Here is a 23,667-nt window from a genome sequence, read left to right as displayed (position 1 = left end):
GAAGTAAAAAGACGAATTTGGCTAAATCAAATCTTGGTCGAAAAAAAGACAAACAAGTCGACCAAGATGCGGGTAATCTGCTTGACAATAGGTTTGCTCCGTAAGTTGAGATTTATAAGATGAACAAATGTGAAAGGTAAGATTGTAAGGATGTTGAATTGTCATAAGATGATCATCTCCCTATGTAAAGTGTTCAAGGAGGAGGCAAATACAACCAACTAACTAGCGTGGCGCTTGTACGGTGAAGTAGAGAAAACGCCGCCATTTACCGACCAATGAGTGATTGTGGCATTCTTATTCGAGCCAGACCTCCACTTAATATGTTCACTTTCGTCCACTTCAAGAGAGATTTATTTGTTTACTTCTCATCTTAATTCGATATATACAACAACGAATAATGCGGGCAACACGAAGCAAGCTACAGTCTATAGCTAGTTCGATCAGACCGAGACTAAGCGATAATCAGCCTACTCCATATTCGTGGATCAACGATGCTATTCCAGGCTCCTCATCTGGTAAGTCACTTCTCACTTTATAGAATACACAGGTAAGCTGATTTAGTCTTATAGGCAAACTAGCTGGCAAGACAATAGCCATCAAGGAAAATATATCGTATCATGCTTCACCGACATCCTGCTCCTCTGCTCTGCTCAGAGGTGAGCTGAGTCTACGAATCCCAAGTACGATGGCGAAGCTGACAAACAAATATAGATTACAATCCCCCATATACCGCGACATGCGTTCAATCACTGCTTGCAGAAGGTGCTCATATAATAGGTCAGACAAAGATGGATGAATTTGGAATGGGGTAAGCTTCTTGTGGATTGAAGAGATGCAGAAGCACACGGCTTATATTCTTGCAGCTCACAGACCACTCACCTACCACCTCACTACACTCCCGTACACAATCCAGCCTCTCCACGACCTAGCGAGCCACCGCGATCAGCAGGTGGTAGTTCGGGTGGATCGGCAGCAGCTGTAGCTGAAGGAAGCTGCTGGGCGTGAGTCGGCTTGACGAAGAGTCTTCGAATCTTGCATGGATAGCTGATCCGACTTTGCGATAGGGCATTGGGAACGGATACGGGTGGATCAGTAAGATTACCTGCTAGTTATTGTGGAGTTGTAGGATTGAAACCCTCCTATGGAATGATATCAAGGTTAGTTTACTCATCGTATGACCCCGTCATTGACACAGCTGACTTTGACTTTTAGACGAGGCGTTGTGGCTTATGCCGATTCACTGGATTGTGTGGGTGTACTAGGTAGAGACGTACAGACTGTAGAAGATGTATTCGGCAAGTACAATATGAATGGCATGTACTGCGATGTGTTAACTGATTGTAAATCTTTAGATGTCGTGTCCAAGCCTGACAAAGGAGATATGACCTGCATTTCATCCAGTCACCGCACCAATGCTTCACGAATCCTGGAGGAACACCTACCGAAGAAAGGAATAGAAGGTCTACGTATAGGATTACCTAAAGAGATCACACAACGCACAGCTCCATCATTGCTGAATTACTTGAAGAAGGAAGGAGCTATAATTCAAGAAATTTCTTTACCTAGTATACGGCGTGCTTTACCTGCTTATTACGTTTTAGCTTCTGCAGAAGCATCTTCCAATCTCGCTAGATTCGGTGGCGGATGGTATGGGTCCAAAAACGATCAAGCCAGTGAAGGGACGACTGAGAGTGGCTTGGAAAAAAGGAAAAGAATTAGAACTGAAGGATTCGGTAAAGAAGTTAAAAAAAGATTATTAGCTGGAACTTGGGCTTTATCAGCTGAGTAAGCTTGCCTTGTCCCATACCACAGAAAAATAATTCGAATAATGCGAGGCTGATGATAATAATATTGAATGATTTTAGTGAATTCAATAATACGTACCTTAAAGCATTACAACTTCGTCATTTACTTCGTAAAGAATATCAATCTTTATTCAGAATACCTCATCCACTCTTCTTGAATGAAGAAAAAAATAATTCAAATGAAGGATTGGATATCATTCTACATCCTACTTCTATTCGAACTGCACCTCGACTTCAATGTTACGACGCAAATTCACAAAATGGAATAAAAGAATACGATCAAGATTTATTAACTGTTCCAGCTAGTTTAGCTGGATTACCATCTATTAGTGTTCCATATGAAAAAGGATCTGATGGATGGCCTTTGGGAATCAGTTTAACTAGTCAATGGGGTATGGAAGGTTTGATTTTCAAATTAGGCAAAGTAATAGAAGACTGGTCTAGAAATCGATAAATATATCGTATATTGAATTCAAAAGTCAGTACTCATAGAATGCGTGCATCAATCACCATCGGATATTATTATATATGCATTGTACTATTATATGATGAATCGAAATCATTGTAATTTCCTATTTTCTAATTTTTCACCTAATTTACTTCGTATTTCATCTAAAATTTTCCTACAAGCAATCTTTGATAATTCCAATGCGTCAGAAAACTAAAAGAACATCAAAGTATCAGCAAACTTCCGATCTAACTCGGACAAAGAAGATTACCAGCAAAAAAAAGGAGCAAAAGTAAAAACGTATAAATGAAGTCCAAATGAATTATTAAAAAAACCAAAACTTACTATTTCTTTTGTAAATTTTCCTTCACTTTCAACCCAAACCAATTCCATTTCTACTTGATCATTATTATTATCATCTTCTTCTCCTTCTATATCCATTTTATTTTTTAAATCTTGTTTAGAAATTGATTTTTTAACATTAACTTTAATATTTTTACCAAAAGACCAAGCGAATCCAAATCTACTTGAAGATTGATTTTCTTCTTGAATTGTAGGATCAATTATTAAACCTTTATTTATTAAATATGATATACTTATAGAAATAGGTAAATTTATCATTTTAATTGAACTATTATCTAAACATGCTAATGTAATTGAATTTATTGATGTAGAACGTATTGAAAATGGATAACTTGTATTAGGTGATTTATCATCTTCAAATTTTATTTTATTTCCAAATTGTGGCCATACATTTTTTTCGTTATTATCTGGTTCAATATCTATATATATATCTGGATTGTAATTTGAAGATGTAGATGAATTTAAAGTTGTAGAAGATGATGATAGTGATTGTACTATCAATTGAATTAAGGATCTAGGATATGAAGATAAAGACAGAACAGTTGGAAAGATTGATTCGAGAGTGGTTACTAGAGCTCTTGACGGTGTAGCTGATCAATCAATTGATATCAATTTCAATTGAAATTGATGAAAAGATGAGAGAAAACAAAACTCACCACCTACACCTTCTAATGGTCTATGAGAAATTTCTAAAGTAGCTCGAGTAGGTAATTCCTTATTTAATCGAACCTCAAGTGGTCCAGAACAACTCGCCAATGCAGCAGTTGATCCTATACGACAGTGTATTGAACAAAAATTAACTCTTCGATCTGTTATTTAATTTACTGTATATTTTGATTCTTATTCTGATTCGATGCACTCAGACTAATGAGTCAGAAATACACTCACCAAATCCGAATCTACCTGATCCATCGGCCCTATCTAATTCCCCAATCTCAATTTGTAATGGTCTATATTGATCATACCTTCTTCCATCATATCTTCTACTCGGTCCTGCATTTGACATTGTGAAAGAAAAGATTATCCTGTTTGTTTGGATACTATATGATACTTCATGAAGAGTCAATCAATGATATATACTGCTTCACTATCAATCTAGAAACACAAGCCAGAAATCAGAAATCTCAATGTAAGTTTACATCAAATTTAAATAATGTTCCCATATAAGATAGACTGACCTCTCGGAGACTCCGCAATTTTATTTGTTATACGTCATCTCGCAGATCAAATGTTGTTGCAATTCAAACCCAGTAGCTATAAATAAATGACAAGGGGCTATATACAACAGTATAATGTTGTCATGGAGCATACATTGACGAACTCATTCAAGTTCCAAGTCATTGTGAATAGTTTTCAGCTCTGTATATTAATCTGCCCATTGCTCCTTTAATCCAGAATCATCTGTCATCTCATTCAACAAACCATATAAAAACCCCCAATGTCGAACGCAGGAACAACCAATATTTTACCTGAAGAATATGGTAAACCATTAGAAGATTCATTAGATCATCTGGTTAGTAACTCTCGAGGTAAATTAGGAGGAGATAAAGATGTTCTTGCTCGTAAGTCGTTATTTATTTACCATACATTAGTTTGAAATTAAAGAAAATTGGCTGATATTCATTCACCAAAAAGCAAGCGAAGAAAGAAAACAAGGAGATGCTGTACATTCTCATGGAGAAAAATCAAGAGGATGGTTAACTAAATTCTTCCCTTCTGAAGAAACTTTAGATAAGGTATTTATATCCATTTATGTAGGGTGGATTGATATGCTAATGATAATGATCTAATATTGGAATAGCTCTTCAATATGGAACATATGGGTAATTTTGTAATTGATCGTTCAACTGGTAAAAAGATCTTCGAAACTATGCCTATATGTAAGCAGAAATTTCGACTCAATCAGGCCGTTAGATTTAGCTGAATGCCAATTTTAGATGTAAGAGTAGGAATGCATTTACTTTTCGTATCTGGCGTAAGTCATTTTGCGTACTATTGGAAATGTGACAAATATTCAATTCAGCGAAATTCTATAGTGTAGTTACATGTCAAATTCATCAGTTGAAAAATTATTGGAAAATCAGTCCATTAAACGTGAGCATCCGTACGCTTGCCACATCAAAAGAAATGCTGTTGTTGACGATAATTAAATTCGGATAGAGGGGAAAATTTACGATGAAACTGGGCCTGAGGTTAAAGAACATATTGAACAATTTATCAAGACTTACGATCTACCTTTGAATGAATTACTCGTTCAAGATCTCAATCAATACCCTGTAAGTGATCGCATGTCTTAAGACCGTACTGGAATTGTACAAGTGATTTGAGCTAAACATTCTTTCTGTGAATTAGACATTCAACTCGTTTTTTTCAAGAAGATTGGTTGCTACTGCTCGACCAATCACATCTCCCAACGATCCGAGTATAATCACTAGTCCAGCTGATTGTCGAATGACGGTATTCAATAGTATTGATCAAGCTAAGCAATTTTGGTGAATCATGAAAACATTATCCTTGATCTTGGTTGTATTGGAAAGACTGACATCTATCATTTTGCTTAATATAGGATCAAAGGCAAACAATTTACGATACCTAATCTTTTAACAGGTGGGGATGATACCGAGACTAGATTTAAGGATATTCAAGAAGATTTAACTTCCGCTATATCTATCGCTCGATTAGCTCCTCAAGATTATCATAGATTCCATTCGCCTGTTGAAGGTGTGATAGGGGATATCAAGGATATCCATGGTGAGTTGCAGGAGTCGACATAAAATCGACTGTTCTTTGCTCACCAACAGTGCATTTTCAGGTGAACTATATAGTCAGTATTAATCATCCTTAATATCCTATAAATATGCTAACGATTCGTGTGACAGCCGTTAATCCACAAGCGATCAACGAAGGTGAGTAGACGGGCTACTAGGAATAGCTGATTGTGTGCATTCGACTAATTAATTGATCTAGATCTCAACGTGTTTACCCTGAACAAACGTTCGGTCATGCTTATCCATGCGAATTTCGGTCCAGGCAAAGAAAGCGTACCTATAGCATTTGTAGCGATTGGAGGTGAGGTTTTTGGAATTTACTAAGATTCTGCTTTTTGGTGCAATAAGTGCTGATTTGTATTGATGGTTATATAGCAATGTTAGTGGGTTCTATAGGATGGTCAAAGAAACCTGGAGATAAAGTATTGAAAGGAGAAGAATTAGGTTGGTTCCAATATGGTGGAAGTACAACCATAACTGTTTTCCCATCCAAATCCGGTGTAATGTTTGATAATGATTTGATCAATAATTCGGAACATGGTATGGAAGCTTTAGTGAGAGTTGGTATGGAGATTGGGAAGGTGAATGTAAAAGTTTGACATGTTGATTGAGAGATGATGGTGCAGATATATATTTCATGCAGGTTGTTTAATAGAATATACAATACAACATGTTGATATACATAGAAGAGAGTAATGAGTCTGTTAAAAATTTTAATCAGCTTCGACTAAGATCGTACTTCAATGAAAAATGAATCGAACTCACATATATGACTGATAATAACAAAAGGGAATTATGCCTTTCCTTTTCCTTTACTTCCATCTTTACCCGCACCACTATTTCAATTTCAATTATGATTAGTATGATAGATCATAATCCTAAAATAAGAAGGGGATAATGAAAACTTACGCTTCTAAATCACCTATATTTCTCATTATTGTTAATTTACCTGCAGAAGCAGCATTAACCATTTGTTTTTCAATATTATTATTAATTGTACTTGATAATTTCTATATAACGAGGAATTGAAAGATAGTCAGCAATGATATTATCAGATTGAAATGTTCAATAATTTATTGGGAAGTTAAATTGATATGATTTGAACATAAAGAATATAATATCAAATCATGAATTGAACGTTGAAAGAACCATAATATCATGATCATTTGATATTATTTAATCCGAGATTATATATATATCAAATTATTTCCAAAGCGAATCTCAAGTATAATCAAAGACCAATATTTATTATCTTCGACTTCACTCACTTTTTTTTGACTCCTTTCTGCTATTCTAGCTTTATCTTTTGGTGCAATATCCCTTCTACCTGGTTTTGTTTTTCCACTATTTTTTTTTGAAGATCCTACTGATTTTCCTTTTGTTTTTATATTTTTTGAACTTCCTTGTGCCATTGTGAGTAATTTTTATTATTCTTACTTGTAATTTAGATTGATAAATTTAAATACAAGAGTTATAAATAATTCACGAGCATTATCATAAATATCTTTTCACAGAATCTTCAAAACCACGTGTCTACATAATCTAAATTAAATTAATGCAAATTTATTTCTCCTATATTTACGGAAAATTAAACCATTATAAACGAGAATTCAAGTTAGTAAGAGTAACGGTGTTATCCGCTAATATATGGTAGATCTGTATGTTATCGTGATTTTTTGTTGATTAGAAAAACTTTCTTCATCTACTCATTTCAATTTATATTCTTCAAATCATTTTCAATTATTTTTACATATATTTATTCAAATAGATCAAGAAGAAATTATTGAAAATGTCAGACGTAACTTATCTTAAGAATTTATTAGGTGTACATCCAAATTTTCCAAAAAAGGTGAGTAAAGTAATCTCCAAATAAATGAATAAATAAATAAAAAAAGCACGTTTTTTATTCAAAAATACCTGATAAAAACAATAATAATAATAATAATAATAATAATAATTCTTTTTTTAGGGAGTAACTTTTTTAGATATTTTTCCAATTTTAAGAAATCCAATTGCATTTGAAACTTTAATAACTCATTTAATTCATCATATTTTAACAAATAATGAAATTAAACCAGATGTAATTGTTGGATTAGATGCAAGAGGTTTTTTATTAGGTCCAATAATTTCAATGAGATTAGGTTGTTCTTTTGTACCTATTAGAAAAGGTGGTAAATTACCTGGATTAGTTGAAGTTGTAAAATATGAAAAAGAATATGGTATAGATGAATTTGAAATTCAATCTGATGCTATTAAACCAGGTCAAAATGTTATTGTAATTGAGTGAGTTTTTTTTTTTTAAAAAAAAAATGAATAATTTGTTATTTCCACATTAAATTATTAATTTTGATAATATAAATTAACTAATCATCTTATACTTTTTTTTTTTAGCGACCTCATCGCAACTGGTGGTTCAGCTCATGCTGCAGGTGAATTAATTAAAAAATCAGGTGGAAAAACTCTTGAATATGTATTTATAGTTGGTTTACCATTTTTAAAAGGACATGAAAAATTAGATGCTAAATCTTATTGGATTGTTGAAGCTGAGGATTAATTAGGTTAAGGTTGAATATTATTTCATTAAAGGCGTATAGAAGAATTTGAGAATTATTACTCATGCTCAATACCTTATACGCTTTATCGTTATTTTGTTTATTATAGATTTGTTAGATTCAATTAGATATAATAATATTCTGGAATGCAATTTACTATATACATGAATTATTAAATTGGTATTGTTAATATCGACATATGCGAGTAATTGTTTGATTATAATACAATGAATCATAGTTTCTAATATATACAACTTGAGTGATTGATTTGCTTGAACAATGATTATCATGATTGAGAAATTTTTATGCTTGAGTCTGATTTTATGAAATGTGCCATTCGAACCGTACCATGACAATACTTCCATAAAGGGGTTCCGACCTTTCCATGTCTTCCAAGGCGAAGATTTGGCGTAAACGATAATTGCTTGACCCACTACATTCCCGCCAAGGTATAATGCGTAGGCCAAAGATGTAAATTACTATTAAAATTTTCTTTAGGCGCTACCCTTTGATCGGTAGTTAACGAGGATTGTTGTTGATGAATTCCAACTTGTCGAGCTATATTGATCGAATGATCAGTAAGATTCATTGACATTCATCTGCTCGTTTACTCACAAAATCTATTATTCCTATCCTGAGCTCGATTTTCCCCCTCACCCTCTCCTTCAATCACTACTGCACTCGCAGTCCATTCTTCATCTGTACTAAGCATATCTCCAATACTACTTGAAACTTCTTCAGTTGAATCATCATCACTAAGTATTAAAGATCTCATAACGCCTTCCATTCCACTTTCTATATCTGCCATTGAAATTCCTTGAGTAGGTGTAATAGCATTTGACGGATTAACTTCTAAACCAATTTCAACATCTAAATTTAACCTATTTCCCCTGGAATTACCAATAATTTGACTTAATCTTCTTCTTTCCCTTCTTCTTCTTTGTCCATTTGTAATTGATGGTCCAATTACACCTCCATCTAAATTGTGATTAGGTAAAAGATCTAAATTCTCTAAGTCATTTCTACTTTGTTCAATAAGTTCATTAGCAACTTGTCTATCTTGTCTAATTCTTGTTCTTTCTGCAGTTGTCCTTCTTTGTGGAAATATAAATCTAGGTAAACTTTGTCTAGTTGGTGGATCAGTAGTTAAATCAATTACAAATACAGTATGAGCTTCTCCCCCCTCTTCATCATCATCATCTTCTTCTTCTTCTTCATCATTATCGTTGATATTGTTTGAATTTCTATTGATTCGATTCAAAGCTGAATTGTAATCATCTGTTCTTCTTCTTCTTGTTTGATCAACTGGAATACCATTTGAATTTCGATTATTTGTCCATTCATTTAATTCTAAATCTCGATTTTCCCTCTCACGATCTTGTTGAATCAATCTTACAGTTTCTTCCATTGGTGATTCTCTTTGTCTAATTCCCGGTGCAGGCGGATCAGGAGATTGTAAAAATTGTCTTAGAAAAGGCCATGTTCTTAATACGTCATTTTCGTCCCATTCTGTCGAATTATTATTTGTATTCGATCTTCTCGGACGCGTTGATGCGTTAGCATTTTCCCCCATTGAAGCTACAACTCTTCTGCCTCTAAAAGTCAACGCACTATCACTATCTCGTTCCCTGGGATTCGCATGATCACTTCTTCGCCTAGATACGGGGGGTGGAAGGGTTGGAAGAGGATTCGAAATTCCCTCCACTATACTTCGAGCCATATCCATCAAATTGGTATTACTTAGCCTTGGTCGGGTAGGTTGATTCAATGAATCGAATGTAGGAGTGATCTGGCGATCGGCATGAGCATTAGGAGAGGGTATTGCAGCGGGTGCAAAAGCATTATCAAGTGCAAGACCAAGAGGATCATCATTTACTGGTTGTTCATCTGGGCGTTCGGACAAATCCTGATTTGGTATATCTGAGCAAGTTTCTTCTAGAGATGGTCGAATAGTAGAAGCCGGTGAAACAGGATTTGACCTGACTATTTGCGGGGCAGGTTGTCTACCAACTTGTAAGATATTAGTAGGTGGTAAACCCCTTCTTCGACTTCTTGTACTCGGTATAATACCTCTCGAAGCTTGTGATGATCGATTCCTAGACATAGGCGCGGAGTGTATGATATCCGGAGTCCTAGGTATCGCTGGTAAGGCCGAACGAGTTGTTCGGGAATTTACACGACCAGTTTCTATTCTTGCTGCATCTTGTGCTATTCTGAGTCTATCCACTAATCCACTTTGATACTCCCTTGTTTCCCTAGCTCTATTCAATACCCCTCTTAACAGATCTCCTCCTCCTCCGGCAGATGCTCCACTCGCAGAAAGGTCATTGGCTTCAGTAGCTCTGCTACGCAGTTCTCGAGCAGTCTCACTTAATCTTCTTATTCGATTTTCTATATTTTCAGCTCTACTAATCCATAACGCATTGGAAGCTGGATCCGGATTACGGGCTTGCAAAGGTGTCGAAATTGAAGCTCTATCTAATAATGTACTAATCTCTTCAGTTGTTATTATTCTTGAAAGATCCATAATTGCGTTTTCCGCAGTTGGTGTTCTAGGCGTTGGTGAATTCGACGTAATGGGAAGGGTTGAAGGATTTGGACGATTCTCAAATGCATTTACTATATCTCTTGCTCTTTGTCTTGATCTAGTTGGATCTCTAACCTAAATGTTATTCTAATTTGAGCTTTCAATAAGATATGAGAATATGAATGGAATGACATACATTTCTTTGATTTGTAATTTCATTTCTCTGTGTTGATACTTCTCCTTCTAATGCTCTTTCTAATACTCCAGCTTGATCTCTTAATCTTTCAACTGCATTACCTAATTCTTCTACTCTTGAGCTCAGTGAATCTCTTAATTCTTCAAGTGATCTAAGAAGAGCTCTTGTATTTTCTTGAGCTGTAGCGTTGGATCTGACAACGTTAGACTCTGTATTAGTATTATTGGTATTGTTTTCTTCGTTGGAATTATTTAAATGAGGTGGCGATTCTCTTGGATTTGTAGAAGGAGGCATTATCGACCAAATGTTTTAATGTAAAATTCTTTTATGATCCACGACTCTTCAGAAGATAGGTTTTGATGTGTGTTTGTTGGGAATGCAACGACAGCGGCGACAATCAGAACAAAAGTCGCCGTACGACTCCTCAAACGCAAAAGATCTTTTGAGCTTTTCTTCCCGTATTGGTCCTTTGTTTTGTCCACAAATTCAATATGTCATATATGTCAATCTGACACCCACCCTTCCGTACTGGGCCGACAATTTGGTTATGATATTATGGAAAATGTATGATTACGATTATACCTTGATGTACTAATATCCTTAATTATCCACAATTATCAAAGCAAGAAGCACTATGCATGGTACGGCGGAGAATTCCGCTTAGATTATCCGGCTCACTTAACGGGATAATTACTCAGTAAACGTCATATCAGAACAGATCAACTCTGAATAATGTTGATACTAGATTTATGTTAAACGTCTTGATCTAATCTGTTATACGAGTCTTCAGGTCCTGCTCTGAACGAACGAAAAAGATAGACAGAATGATAGGCTCCTCTCCGACGTTGACATGGCTTAACGTTTTAATAGGATTTTTATTCATTCTTTTCGATTCATTACTTTCCTTAATTTTGGGTTTGGGAATAGGAGGATCATTAATAGTTGCCGCTGCAAGATGTATATTACAACTTAGTATAATGGGTTTAATACTTGATAAAGTATTTGCAAGTAACAATATATGGGGCGTATTTGGAATTGCTGGTAAGGATTTTAAATGTAAAAAACAAATAATAACTATTGTTGATTTTCTATTATTTTTATGGTAGTTCTATTAAACTTTTTAGGAGCTTTCGAAGCGACATATAATAAATCAAAAAGAAGATTTAACAATATGGTAAGTTTCCATTCTTTTTTTTTAACAAGAATCCCGTATCTTTTCATAAAAAATATTGGCTGAATTATATTATTGGCCCTATCAAGTTCCCACTAATTTTAGCTTCGATGTTAAGTGCAACCGTACCCATTTCTATATTAGGAACTAGATTTGCAATGGCACAAAATCCATTTTGGCAACCTGATCAATATGGTTAGCTTAATTTCCTTTTCATTTCATGGAATTTTTTCATGATTTATTCAAGAAAGAAAATTTGAAGAATTTCTCATGATAAGCTGATAATATAATGAAAATTTAGTTCCAGTATTAGGTATGATTCTTGGAAATGCAATTTCAGCTATTGGAATAGCATTAAATTCTGTTCATAAAGAATTTTCAGAAAATAAAGATAAAATTGAAACTTATTTAGCTTTTGGTGCAAGTAGATTTGAAGCTTGTAAACCTGTTGGAAAGGAAGCTTTAAAATTAGCTTTATTACCTACAGTTAATCAAATGAGGTAAGTTTAAATCGTAAATCAATCAATCTTTTAAATGATACTGAATTTTGTTTTTTCATATAGTGTTATTGGTCTTATTTCTATACCTGGTGATTTCATTCTGTAAATTGAGCACATTGAGCATATACTAAAGAAAGTGAAATAGGTATGATGACTGGTGCGATTGTTGGCGGTAAAAGTGTAGAACAAGCAGCAAAATTGCAGAGTGAGCTTTTACGAACCCTCTTAAATTGTCAGTTAACTAATTAAAGGTTGCCTATCTAAGTGATCATTATGTTCAGTAAGTTTGGAACGACCACTTCGGACAAACTTCATATGCTTATATGTTAACATGATTTGTAGTGATTTCCGCTTCATCCGCTCTTAGCGTTTTACTTGCTCTTTGCTTCTCCTTAACAACACTAGTCGATTCAAGATGCCGTATTAGACCAGATCGATTAGATAGTCGTAAGCCAATCTTTTACAGATATAGAGATGCAGCTGGTGAAAAGATATGGAAAGGTATAAAGAGTTTGAAGTTTTGGGGTAGGAAGGAAAGGGGTAGTGAGGAAGAGAGAAGGGGTTTATTGGAGAATCATCGTGATTAGACATATAAATCTCACAAATCAATTATTGACACGTGGCCAAACAAGTTTTAAGAACACAGCTTATAGAGTATAGCAATGGGTAAATGCCTAGATATATACAACATGCATGGAAATGCGGAGAGCCTTTTTGATCAACGATCACTTGAATGAGTTTTACGCCTTCTAGGTGGATATAAAACTCTTCCTACTAGATCTATAGGTAAATCAACAACTTCAGAACTTGCCTGTTCATCTATCATCTTCCAATAATATGGTTCTTCAACTTGTGAATCTGAAACCTCATTCACAGGTTGTCCAGAAGGTATACCTGAGTAAGAATCTATCAAAAATATCGCACGTCAATCAGTCAATTTCCGCTTAGATGAAAGAAGAAAGGATTGATTTACCTGTTATACAATCAATTGAATCCCAATTTGGTGTTCTATAAATAGTTAAAGCTGCGTAACTCCAATAAGTTAAAAGGAAAACCATAATTATCCAACAAGGTATGATTATAGCCCATTGTCTAAACAACCCAAATTCGTTAAGAATATTCATATTTAAGCGTAATTTTTTTTTTCATAAAAAAGGGGGAAAACTGACTTACCTATCAGGTAACCAATTTAACCATTTTATATCTTTTGGTGAAAATGACCAAATTATGTATAATCCAAATAATAAATATGTACCTAATATAGCAATACTTGAATATACATCTACAGCATTAGGTAAATCCGATTGAGGTTTTTCTGAATTTTCAAGAAATGTTGAAGATGAAATAGGAGGCCAAGGTGATATTGGACTTAAAGGAGAAATTGGGTCTATAGTTGGTGAAGGAGTTGATGAACGTTGTGGAGTTATAGGAGTAGATGTCATATTAGTCTGATCATTGTTGATTTCCTCTCCTCTCAAGAGTTCTCAGATTGCAAACTGCATAAAATGATAGATTAGATCAAAAGTAGTGTATTAATTAGCTTTAAAGTAAGTGATCGACGGCCTATGACAAAGCGGAGGTGACCGCTTTCGGGTTTAGTTATTGTTGTTCGCCAAGTATTATATGAATTGAACATGACACAGACCATGTCAAAATAAGGAATAGCGTTGATGTTATTCTAGAACAATTATTCTTGAGTATTGATATATTGGTAACAATCCAAGACTTGAGGTGATGTGTCTGGTCGGAACGCTGAGCGACTAAGTCAATGTCAATAGATTTGATGACGTATCACAATGAAATCACCTTCTTTATCATCTTCATCACGTTCTCCCAACCCACCTTTATCAGCAAGAGCACCTTCACCTAATCTTCCTAATCGTCCTTCAACATCATCAAATAGATCTTTTAAACGTTCAGAAGCAGATTTCGAAGCTGCTTTATTGGATCCTAAATCAACAATATTTTTATCCGCAAGTCCAAATAATTCACCTATAATTGAAAATGATGAAGTAAAATCGAAGAATTTAAAATCTTCTCCATTTTTAGGTATAGCGGTAGATTCAAATGCTCCTTTACCAATTGAAAAACACTCTTTTGAAGAAGATTTGAATAATTTGAAATATGATGATGAAAGTGGAAAAAAAGGATTAGGTATTTTAATGGAATCACCTTTAACACCAGATAAAAATGGATCAATAGGAATTATACCTCCAACACCATCTACAATTGGAAATAAAAATGGAAGACATAATAGAAGATCAAGTCAAATGACTACTGATAGTGGATATCAAAGTAGTAATTATAGTGATACGACAAATGGGACTCCAGGAAGAAGAAAAGTTAGTCAATCATTAGGTATAGATGGTGAGTTATATATCAAATTCCTTTCGGCAAGGCAGTCCGTTTTTCTTGTCCTTTGGTCTTAGATCTCATACGAGTGTATACACGACGAGAAAGGAGCGCTGATTCAATTCCCTTCTGCCCATTTCTTTCTTTAAACCTTGCATGAAAATCCGTGTATACCCCTTGCCTCATTGTATACCGATAAATCTCTGTGCTGCGTTCTTGAACTATCCTACAGCCGAATTGGGGGAGAAAACAATATCAAAATCTCATCAAATGCCTCCCAAAAGAAGATCAATATTTCGATCACCGGGAACTGCATCTTCGCCTGACCTTGCTACCTTAGTCAGAAAAGCAAAAGAGGCTAAATCCAGCCCGCAGCCCCCAATGGCAAATACAAGCAGAAATGATGCTGCCCAGAAGCAATATCAAGACCCACCTGCTTCAGCGGGACCTTCAACGACTACGATACCCATCAATTCAGGAAGACCAGGTACATCAGGCTCGATAAGGTATTCGAGTAATGACAATACTGGATCGCCAAATCACAGTCATGCCGAATCGTCTGCTACTGCAAGCGCGAGGAACAGGGAAAGGTCCAGAACGAATTCTAGAGTAGATGATGAGCACTTGGAGAGATATGGTAATATGCTCGGAGGGAACCAAATGGCGTCAATAGCTGAAGGGTCGGGGACGATAGGTAGTAGTGCAAGGAGTCGGCAGCAATCTGACGAAGGTTTCAAGGTGCGCCGTGTCTCTGTACATCATCGTGATCGACACTAACTGCTAAGTCCGTAGAGTATGAGAACTAAAGCTAGAGGGGTCTTTGGGAAAATGTTTGGCTCTTCAAAGGACCATCATTTGGTGAGTATCCAATTATGATTGCTCTCGTGATGGAGATCGGCTGACCTTGGAATAGCCTCCGATTACACCTCCATCGGCGACTTCATCTCGGTTCCCTGTCCAGAGCAGCTCACAGCCGCCAGTCCCACCAGTGCCTTCAGCCTACGCTTCTAATCGTCGCAAAGCACCTAGCCCTCCGGACGAATCAGTGGAAGTATTCAGGACCAATGACCATATGCGGTCCCAATCGACCCGTAGCGTTTCCGCATCGACTATCCCCGCTCGACAAGGTAGTCCCCACGCCGGATATGATGGGAGGACATCGGTCACTCCGACCGATCGAAGAGTTTCAGGTTACAGTGATCTCAGCGTCGACAAACCTTTACCGGCGGTCGTTGAACCGGAGAACGCACCACAACGCACGCCGAGCAATACCTTAAGAGTATCAGGCCATACTCGACAACCAGCCAGCACAGCCGAAGAAGATAGTCCACATTCCATGGAGTCTCCACTCAAACCGTCCGCTTCACCCGGTACTAGAGCGGTTCATACCTTCAAATCTGATATGGCGGGAATGCTAGAAGATATCGGTCAGACTGATCCTGCTAAAGAACTAGGTTTACCGCCTGATAGTATGCGCCGAGAGAGGAACAGGACAACATCGAACGAGACAGCTCGCCACGAAACATCACGAAGTAGGTACCCATCGGAATTAGGCACATCGCCATCAATGAGAGATCACAGTCATCATCATAAAACACATTTATCACCAGTACCAAATCAACGTACTTCTTCTTTGCCCTTCAGTTCTCCTCAGCTGGACCAGCCAATCCCCAAACGAACCACCTCTTCACCATCTCCCAACCCATCTCTGAATGGCGATTCAGCGTCAGGCCTACTGCCTAACCAAGCTGTCGTATCGAGAGCATCTAGTAAGTCATCAGGCAAGAAGTCAGATCATCAAGGATCACCATCACATCCGACGGTACCTTCGCCTAACAGATCACCATCCCTTTCTAGAGGTATTAAGAAACCTTTCGATGAATTAGCCTCAGTAACCGGGTCAGGGTCGCAACAAGGGTCCCCCTTGATGCCATCTTCGGTCAGATTAGTATCATCACCCAACGAACAAGAACAGGGAAAATTAGCTGCAGCTTTACCATTAGATCTCTTGCAAACTAGCGGATTGGAAAAGATGTCATCTTTCCGCAACATGTCTCCTTGGGGTAAACAACCCACTAGGATGATGAGTGCCCCGAATGCACATGACAATCCCCATCTAGGTTTGAATAGGGACGACCAAGTTGAAGTAGTAGATACTCCATCCGAAACTCCTAAAACGGCTCATGAAGAGGATGAAGAGGAGAAAGGAAGGAGATTAGCTTGTGAATTCCTTGAAGACGACTTCACCAACGTATCTGGCGAAAAGGTTGCTGAGTTTCTGGGTGGACCGTAAGTGAACTACCGTTATGTTTCATACAAGGAGGCTCACCGATCGAATCTTGTAGCCGTCCGATCAATTCAATCGCTCTGAAGTACTATATGCAGTACTTCGATATGAAAGGGCAAACTTTGGTGGACTCGTTCAGGTAAGACGACTTTTCATTCAGCTGAACCGAACGGTCGTGGCTGACACCGACACTCAGGGATCTATGCCAGAAGCTTCACCTCAAAGCTGAATCACAAGAGATCGACCGAATCATCGAAGCATTTTCAGCGAGGTACTTTGACTGTAACCCTTCAACTGTATACGGCACTCCCGGAGTGGTACATACAGTCACAGCGGCGATGCTGATGCTCAACACTGATCTACACATTGCCGAATTGAATAAACATATGTCAAGAACTGATTTCGTAAGAAATGCTATGAGGGCGATTCAAGAAAGTATGCCATCCGCTGAGCGAGAGAGGGATGGGGATTCAACTCCAGACCTCACAAGAGGTGATAGTAGTAGTATGAAAGCTGGATTTGGATCAAATGGCTCAATGGCACCTTCTTTCGTTAGTGTACGTGCTAAGCCTTCGATAACCGCCAACGCACCTCCAACACAAAGGAGTGCTTCTGCACCAGTCGTGACAATTCAGCATCAACATGGACCCATTCGGACGGAAAGTACAAGCTCGATAGGAACGAATGGCATTGCTGATGGAAAACGAGGAGGAAGTTCGACTACTGTTAGTTCATTCACTTATAACAAAGCTTGGGAAATGGAAGCAGAAAACGCTCTTAGAGAAATTTTTGCAAGTGTAAAAGCGGAAAGAATATTGTTACCCATATCTGGAACAGGTCAAGGAACAACGCAAAGTAGTAGACAGTCCATGATTTCAATTTCAAGTAATGGACCTTTTGATCGTGCTAGGAATGTACGAAGTCCTTCTGATAGAGTGAATGCTCTCAAACGAGGAAGTATAAGGGGAGTACAAGGTTTATTGAATAACCCTTATGGATCTCAATGGAGCGCTTCGGATGGAAGGTTATCGCCCACTCCGAGTTACGCCACGTCAATTAATGAGGTGAGTCGGTTTATTCATTAGGCTTTTTATCAACATGGGCGTGAACTAACGAGATTCTTCCTGCAGGGCCTGGGGTCTTTTGCACCTACTTTGGGTTTCGCATCGAACTTATCGCACACAGTCATTCGCGAACATGATGACGAAGTACGCAGTATGGACTCGAATACCAGTGTGGATACAGCAGAAGATATGGACGATGATGAACTTGCTTTACTTGGTGCACCGTGGGCAAAAGAAGGTTTATTATCAAGAAAATTGTATTGGGAATCAATAAACAAAAGAGCGAAAAAGAATGATTGGAAACAATTCTTTGTGGTCATTTCGAAAGGAGAGCTTTACATGTTTACATTTGGTGAGAAAGGATCGGGAAACATGGGATTCACTATGGGTGGAAGTGTTGGGGGAGGTAATTGGCTTGTAAGTGATTTCTGCTCTTGACCAGATAATTTTAGAATTGTACTGCACGAACATATCTGACTGAAAGTATGTCGACTAATATTTTTTCACATAGGAAAACGCCAACGCCAATGGTCAAATATCGTTAATGCATACGATGTCAGTGGCATTACCAAAACCAGGCTACAATGCAAATAGACCATATTGCTTTTCACTTGCTATTCCTACAGGAGAAACTTCATTTTTTCAAGCTGGTACCGAAGATTTAGTTCAAGAATGGGTTTCAACATGTAATTATTGGGCAGCTAGAAAATCTAGACAGCCATTAAAAGGTGGTGTATCAAATATGGAATATGGTTGGAATAGAGTTATAATTGATTCCAATGGAAATGATGAGAATGAAGATGATAAAATTAGTTTAAGATCTAATAAATCTAATTTATCAAGATTAAATATAAATTCTAGTACTGGAGGAACGTATGGAAGAAAATCAATTATAATGAATGGAAATGATAAGATTTTTATTAATGATTGGAAATCTCCTCCACCTGCTACAATGCCTTCTCCATTAGATGAAGAAAATCAACTTGAAGCTTTACAAAATTATATTAAAGATTTAGTTGAAGAATTGGAAAATCATAAAGCTATTGAAGAACCTATGAACAAACTTGTAAGTTGGTGGCAAATGGGATTTCATCCTATGATGATGATGATGATGATGATGCTGATGATGATTGGTTAATTGAATTGATATTTACAGTATACACCTGGATCTAAAAACTTTTTAAAAGCAAAAGAAAATTGGAAATCTAAATCACATTATATTCATACTGAAATTTTTAAATATGAAACTTATGTTGAAGCTTTAAGAAATGCAATTTCATTAAGAGTTAAAAAACAAGGTGAAAAGAAATTAGAAAAATCTTTAGCAAGAAGTATGACTTCTTTACATCGTCAAATCTCAAATAATCAGAATGGTAAGGAAGAAGAGGAAGAAGAATTCTAATGATTATTGAAATGAAATAAAACTCTATGTAGAGTTACAGGATAAATGACGAAAACGGAGTCATTATTGTGTAAGGTACCATCAGATGATGGTCATTTTGTGTAGTATATAATGGTTTGTACATTAGTTTTGTGTGCTTAACAAAAATGGAATAATGAAATACGCCCACATCGTATAAATCTCTCAAAGATCTGGGAAGTGAAGTCTGCTCCGATTTCGCTGCTACTTGATTATACAGATCTTGACAGCTCGACGACTCAGCCTGCGGTACCGTAGATGTAGAAGATGGAGATTATGGCACATTGATGAGTGTTGAGCTACAAGCCAGTTTTGCACATCGTGCGAAAGGTAAAACTGGGCCATAGCTTATGATGGCAAAACAGCGCTCCATCGTTATGACCAGCTTAAGTGAAGTCTTTCAATTTTGAGTAGGATCAGTGACGATTGTATGCATCATAAATTCGAGCTAAGATGCGTCGGCGTGAGCTTCATGTGGCACTATATTTGAGCTGAAAGCTGATCAAGTAGACTCTTCGTATTATCTCGAACAGCTTCGACTACCTAGTCGTGACATTGTCTACCAAGACCTGAGAGCAAGGCGGCTGTGTGTTGACGCCATGTTCTGCAAAAAGGAAAGAGGCGCTTAAATAAGGTTAAATTTCATGGGGAAATGATCTCTAGGACATATGTCCAAAACGCGATCTACGGAGATTTGACGTCCATCGTAGGTCGTAGGAATCCAAAAAATGAAGATAGGAATACTTCTTCTAGTAGTTCGTTGCATGCTGAAGCAAAGCAACGAAGCTCAATTGCCCAAGATTATAATAGTAGGTGAACGGAAAGGCTGATCTTGGGCAAAAAATGTGGAGGAATGCCGTAATACCTTGTTTTGTCGTGTGGGTTTTAAAGGGTTGGTTTCCCGCATGATTCTCGGATTAATCACAGTTAGTTATGATCAGCTTCCGAGAAGCTTTTAACTACCGAGAGTTCTGATATTTTCCATTATATCAAGTGAAACCTGAAAAGAATACTAGGTGGACATCCGTCTGTGGCTTAATATGATTCTTCTCTTCTAGGTATCTTGAGGAGTCAACGCCGGAGAGGCGCACGAAAGAGTCGGAGCTGCCGGACAGAATATTTGGTACGGGAAGGCGCAAGTTTTTGGCGTTCTATCATATCTGAACATCTCACTGCTCTCGAATAGCCATGCATGCGTAAGATCTTGAAACGATCAATCCAAAGAGGACTGCGATAATTTCGGATCGGATAACGGTCACGATTACAGAACGTTCCTTTAGGAACTGATCTACTGACTGCCTGATGAAATTTACGGATCTTTTAGTCTAAGGGGGATATAATTTAGTTTACCATAGTATCGTTCCTCCAGGGACGGAAATATGGAGTGGGAACTTAATAAGCTTTGTTTCCCTCTTTATTGCTCTTTGAGTCCTGCTCACACGGTATAAAGATTGATAGATACCCCGCAGTAGTGTACAAAATGTGATTCCGAGATTGACATGAGAGACTGGGGTCTTCATTTAAAGTGCTTACGACGAAACTTCTCCACAAGTTAGTGCAGGCTTTTCGATCGATGTCACCCCGAAGACTGGACATAGTTCGGATTAGTCTGATTACCTGATCTCGGCGTCTGACGTATCACAACCAGGACAAAGCTCAAAAGTTTGAACACAGCCCGCAGAACCCATATTTGCATTTCATGGAAAGATAGATGATTTGTATTTGACGGAAAGGTGATTTGTATTTTTGCATGCAGAATTGAAATAAGTGATTTGGTTATTTGTAGAAATGCGGAAGGGTATTTGTAGGAATTGAACAGCATGGCATAAACTTATGCAAGCTACGTGAACATATAACAGCATAAGTGAATCTGAATCTGCATGCGACAGCCCTCTTTGTCTCGGACCAAGATGTGAAATTCCCCGAAGAAGGAAAAGCCGGCTCTTTCACCCTTTTTCCATAGAAATTCTCGTAATTAACCCTACGCCTACTTGAAACCCGAAGTACTAAAGCACTTATGACGATCGTATTACGGAAATATTCTCTCATTTTAGTCTATTTTAACACGATGATGACTCCCTGCTTGTGTCCTGGAAAAACCCCCGAAATTGGTAAGGTAGGGTCAACGACGTTCTTTCTTCGAGTCAAAACACCCGAAACCATCTAACACTTACTTCTCAGCATAACGGTATATATAACATAAACAAGAATAAAACGCTATGTTTCGCGGATTACGGCAATAACAACAAAACTGCGGATTTTACAGTTTTAACATTCCTTATTGTACCTCCCTTTTTTCCCTATTACGACTGAGCCTAAATATTCATGACTTAAGATGTGATCTGATCACAATTTACCTCACTACTTATGAGATATAACCGAGAAAGCGAAAAAAGCCAAAGAAAGACGTAATAATAAGATTTATCGTCATTTTTTCCTTGTTATAAACGAGACAAACTGAAACGTAGGGTGATGATAGTCTTACAGAGTACGTCTGTTCTACTGTTTTATACTAAAAGACCTAACATGCTTCCGAGGTGTCGGATCAATATCACAATTTGGTAATGATTCCCATTCTGAGACAATCACTATTTTTTGCGAGAAAAATTATCCGTAAAAGACGTGAGAAAGACTACTTGCTGTATTTGTAAGATTTTGTCAAAAAATGATCTCATATGGGTTTTTTTGCATTGCTTTGTACGGATGACCGAACATAAGTCACCGCTCATAGTATGCATTCGATCACATAAGTGATAAACCAAAGAACAAAAGCGAATTGTAACGACATGAATGCATTTGTTCTCTTCTTTTTTAATCTCATCAGAATAATATCGTTTTACACAGCAACTATTTAATATTCATCATTGACTGAGACATCACCAGCACCATTACTATCATCAACAGTTCCATAGTACAGACCAGTCTGACAGATTAGGCTGACGATATATACAAGGAGAGGAAATTAAGTGAGTCTCCTCTTCCTTAATCAGGGTTCGGCGTCCGGCTCGGTATCGCGTGCCTCAAGTAGTTCAAGAGCTTTCATTCTGTAATTGTGTCCTCTATCCAACTATCAGCCCTCTCTTGGCTTAGTTGATCCCATCTTCAATCCTCTTCTTCAAACGATGTGTATGCATCGTCGCTCATTTACATCTTCAAGCAATATCGGTCAAATGATCATTTGCGTAGATGAGAAATAACGGGAAAGAGCGTCGAATCCTTTTCACGGCTTTGTCCGCTCATTCTTCAGTGGTTATGACGATATTACTTGATGGGAAATTATTTCAACTTTCTCATTCTTGGTTACTCATGGTTTAAAGGTTAAAACTTGTTTTTCCACACTTCTCGTTCCTCTTTCCTACTTTCGGCCATATTCTCATAGACCGTGACTCACACTTTGACATCTTTACCCCACATCGCGTATTAGCTCTCAACCATGATCATAACCACTTTATACACTTCCTCATTCATACCATGCGGAAGTTTCACTTTTTTCTTCTTCATGCAGGGTCGTTGACAAATCAGCTCAAATACAGCAAGAGGACTGTGCTTGATTGGGTTGTTCCGTCTTCACCCTATTGTTATCACACAGTTTGAATTTTTGCTCCAACCTCACACAACTGATACAATCAGGACTCTTTAACTATGCAACAAGTGTATTCATATTTCTGGCTTGGTTTGTGTGGCTGGAAGATGCGCCTGTTCTTATCATTCAAGCCCGCTCACGCATCGCCAAGCTAGCCATAATCCTTGTACTTTATTGATCAAACTTTCGAGCAATGTGTATGCTTATGACATGTTCTCTTCTTGTGAAATTGTGATAGCGATCCAAACGCTGATACTTAAATTTATCGTTTCAGAAGAAGTCAACTCAACCTGATTTAGTCCATCGTCACACATCAAGAACTATCAATCACCTTATCACGTTGGTAATTAGAATCAAGCTCAAGCTCAGTCGTTCAAAACCGCAAACCGAACTAACTTCATATACCACCTGAAATCCCGATTCAAAGATTTCCATAGAGCTCGATTGCGATCAGGGGATATCAGCGGGACTTAAGGGTTACATAGTAAGTCTGCTTTCGGTGTATTGGCTTATCGAAGTATCTCAAGCGGATATGTGACTATGTCTCGGAATCGGGTTTTAAAATTTATAGACTGGAGGTCAATTCTGGTTTCATCGAAGTGACTTTTCGTTACTGGTTCAGGTTCTACTG

General features: G+C 37.3%; 9 protein-coding genes across 9 annotated transcripts; 5 read left to right on the top strand and 4 right to left on the bottom strand.

The window, feature by feature from the left end:
• Positions 1 to 397: 397 nt before the first annotated feature.
• Positions 398 to 2,259, top strand: I206_101466 (uncharacterized protein; the record flags this gene model as incomplete). Its single annotated transcript, XM_070202392.1, has 8 exons — positions 398 to 515; positions 570 to 656; positions 712 to 808; positions 864 to 1,001; positions 1,065 to 1,157; positions 1,213 to 1,295; positions 1,353 to 1,785; positions 1,866 to 2,259. 8 exons carry the CDS (start codon positions 398 to 400, stop codon positions 2,257 to 2,259), a joined length of 1,443 nt encoding a protein of 480 aa, XP_070058493.1.
• Positions 2,260 to 2,364: 105 nt separating this feature from the next.
• Positions 2,365 to 3,622, bottom strand: I206_101465 (uncharacterized protein; the record flags this gene model as incomplete). The annotated part of the gene is made up of 4 exons (XM_019158264.1): positions 2,365 to 2,466; positions 2,599 to 3,206; positions 3,273 to 3,386; positions 3,505 to 3,622. 4 exons carry the CDS (start codon positions 3,620 to 3,622, stop codon positions 2,365 to 2,367), a joined length of 942 nt encoding a protein of 313 aa, XP_019008877.1.
• Positions 3,623 to 4,054: 432 nt separating this feature from the next.
• On the top strand, positions 4,055 to 5,983 carry I206_101464 (phosphatidylserine decarboxylase; the record flags this gene model as incomplete). The annotated part of the gene is made up of 11 exons (XM_019158265.1): positions 4,055 to 4,178; positions 4,252 to 4,352; positions 4,418 to 4,496; positions 4,554 to 4,591; positions 4,653 to 4,710; positions 4,777 to 4,892; positions 4,969 to 5,108; positions 5,183 to 5,367; positions 5,496 to 5,522; positions 5,584 to 5,685; positions 5,760 to 5,983. 11 exons carry the CDS (start codon positions 4,055 to 4,057, stop codon positions 5,981 to 5,983), a joined length of 1,194 nt encoding a protein of 397 aa, XP_019008878.1.
• Positions 5,984 to 6,177: 194 nt separating this feature from the next.
• On the bottom strand, positions 6,178 to 6,796 carry I206_101463 (UPF0390 protein; the record flags this gene model as incomplete). The annotated part of the gene is made up of 3 exons (XM_019158266.1): positions 6,178 to 6,220; positions 6,294 to 6,394; positions 6,653 to 6,796. 3 exons carry the CDS (start codon positions 6,794 to 6,796, stop codon positions 6,178 to 6,180), a joined length of 288 nt encoding a protein of 95 aa, XP_019008879.1.
• A 377-nt stretch (positions 6,797 to 7,173) lies between these two features.
• On the top strand, positions 7,174 to 7,938 carry I206_101462 (adenine phosphoribosyltransferase; the record flags this gene model as incomplete). The annotated part of the gene is made up of 3 exons (XM_019158267.1): positions 7,174 to 7,233; positions 7,354 to 7,667; positions 7,776 to 7,938. 3 exons carry the CDS (start codon positions 7,174 to 7,176, stop codon positions 7,936 to 7,938), a joined length of 537 nt encoding a protein of 178 aa, XP_019008880.1.
• Positions 7,939 to 8,369: 431 nt separating this feature from the next.
• On the bottom strand, positions 8,370 to 10,953 carry I206_101461 (uncharacterized protein; the record flags this gene model as incomplete). The annotated part of the gene is made up of 3 exons (XM_019158268.1): positions 8,370 to 8,494; positions 8,552 to 10,598; positions 10,660 to 10,953. The coding sequence occupies 3 exons, from the start codon at positions 10,951 to 10,953 to the stop codon at positions 8,370 to 8,372; spliced, it is 2,466 nt and encodes an 821-aa protein (XP_019008881.1).
• Positions 10,954 to 11,483: 530 nt separating this feature from the next.
• Positions 11,484 to 12,917, top strand: I206_101460 (uncharacterized protein; the record flags this gene model as incomplete). Its single annotated transcript, XM_070202391.1, has 7 exons — positions 11,484 to 11,700; positions 11,766 to 11,833; positions 11,920 to 12,025; positions 12,132 to 12,330; positions 12,394 to 12,419; positions 12,476 to 12,535; positions 12,673 to 12,917. 7 exons carry the CDS (start codon positions 11,484 to 11,486, stop codon positions 12,915 to 12,917), a joined length of 921 nt encoding a protein of 306 aa, XP_070058492.1.
• A 131-nt stretch (positions 12,918 to 13,048) lies between these two features.
• Positions 13,049 to 13,772, bottom strand: I206_101459 (uncharacterized protein; the record flags this gene model as incomplete). Its single annotated transcript, XM_019158270.1, has 3 exons — positions 13,049 to 13,236; positions 13,304 to 13,422; positions 13,504 to 13,772. The coding sequence occupies 3 exons, from the start codon at positions 13,770 to 13,772 to the stop codon at positions 13,049 to 13,051; spliced, it is 576 nt and encodes a 191-aa protein (XP_019008883.1).
• Positions 13,773 to 14,126: 354 nt separating this feature from the next.
• I206_101458 (uncharacterized protein) lies at positions 14,127 to 19,435 on the top strand (the record flags this gene model as incomplete). Its single annotated transcript, XM_070202390.1, has 9 exons — positions 14,127 to 14,697; positions 14,915 to 15,420; positions 15,475 to 15,540; positions 15,596 to 16,971; positions 17,028 to 17,108; positions 17,166 to 18,033; positions 18,100 to 18,450; positions 18,545 to 19,099; positions 19,190 to 19,435. The coding sequence occupies 9 exons, from the start codon at positions 14,127 to 14,129 to the stop codon at positions 19,433 to 19,435; spliced, it is 4,620 nt and encodes a 1,539-aa protein (XP_070058491.1).
• Positions 19,436 to 23,667: the final 4,232 nt, after the last annotated feature.

Source organism: Kwoniella pini, chromosome 2, assembly GCF_000512605.2.
Source record: "Kwoniella pini CBS 10737 chromosome 2, complete sequence".
Lineage (NCBI taxonomy): Eukaryota > Fungi > Basidiomycota > Tremellomycetes > Tremellales > Cryptococcaceae > Kwoniella > Kwoniella pini.
Note: the sequence above shows the minus strand (reverse complement) of the source record. Positions and strands in the feature narration are given on the sequence as shown.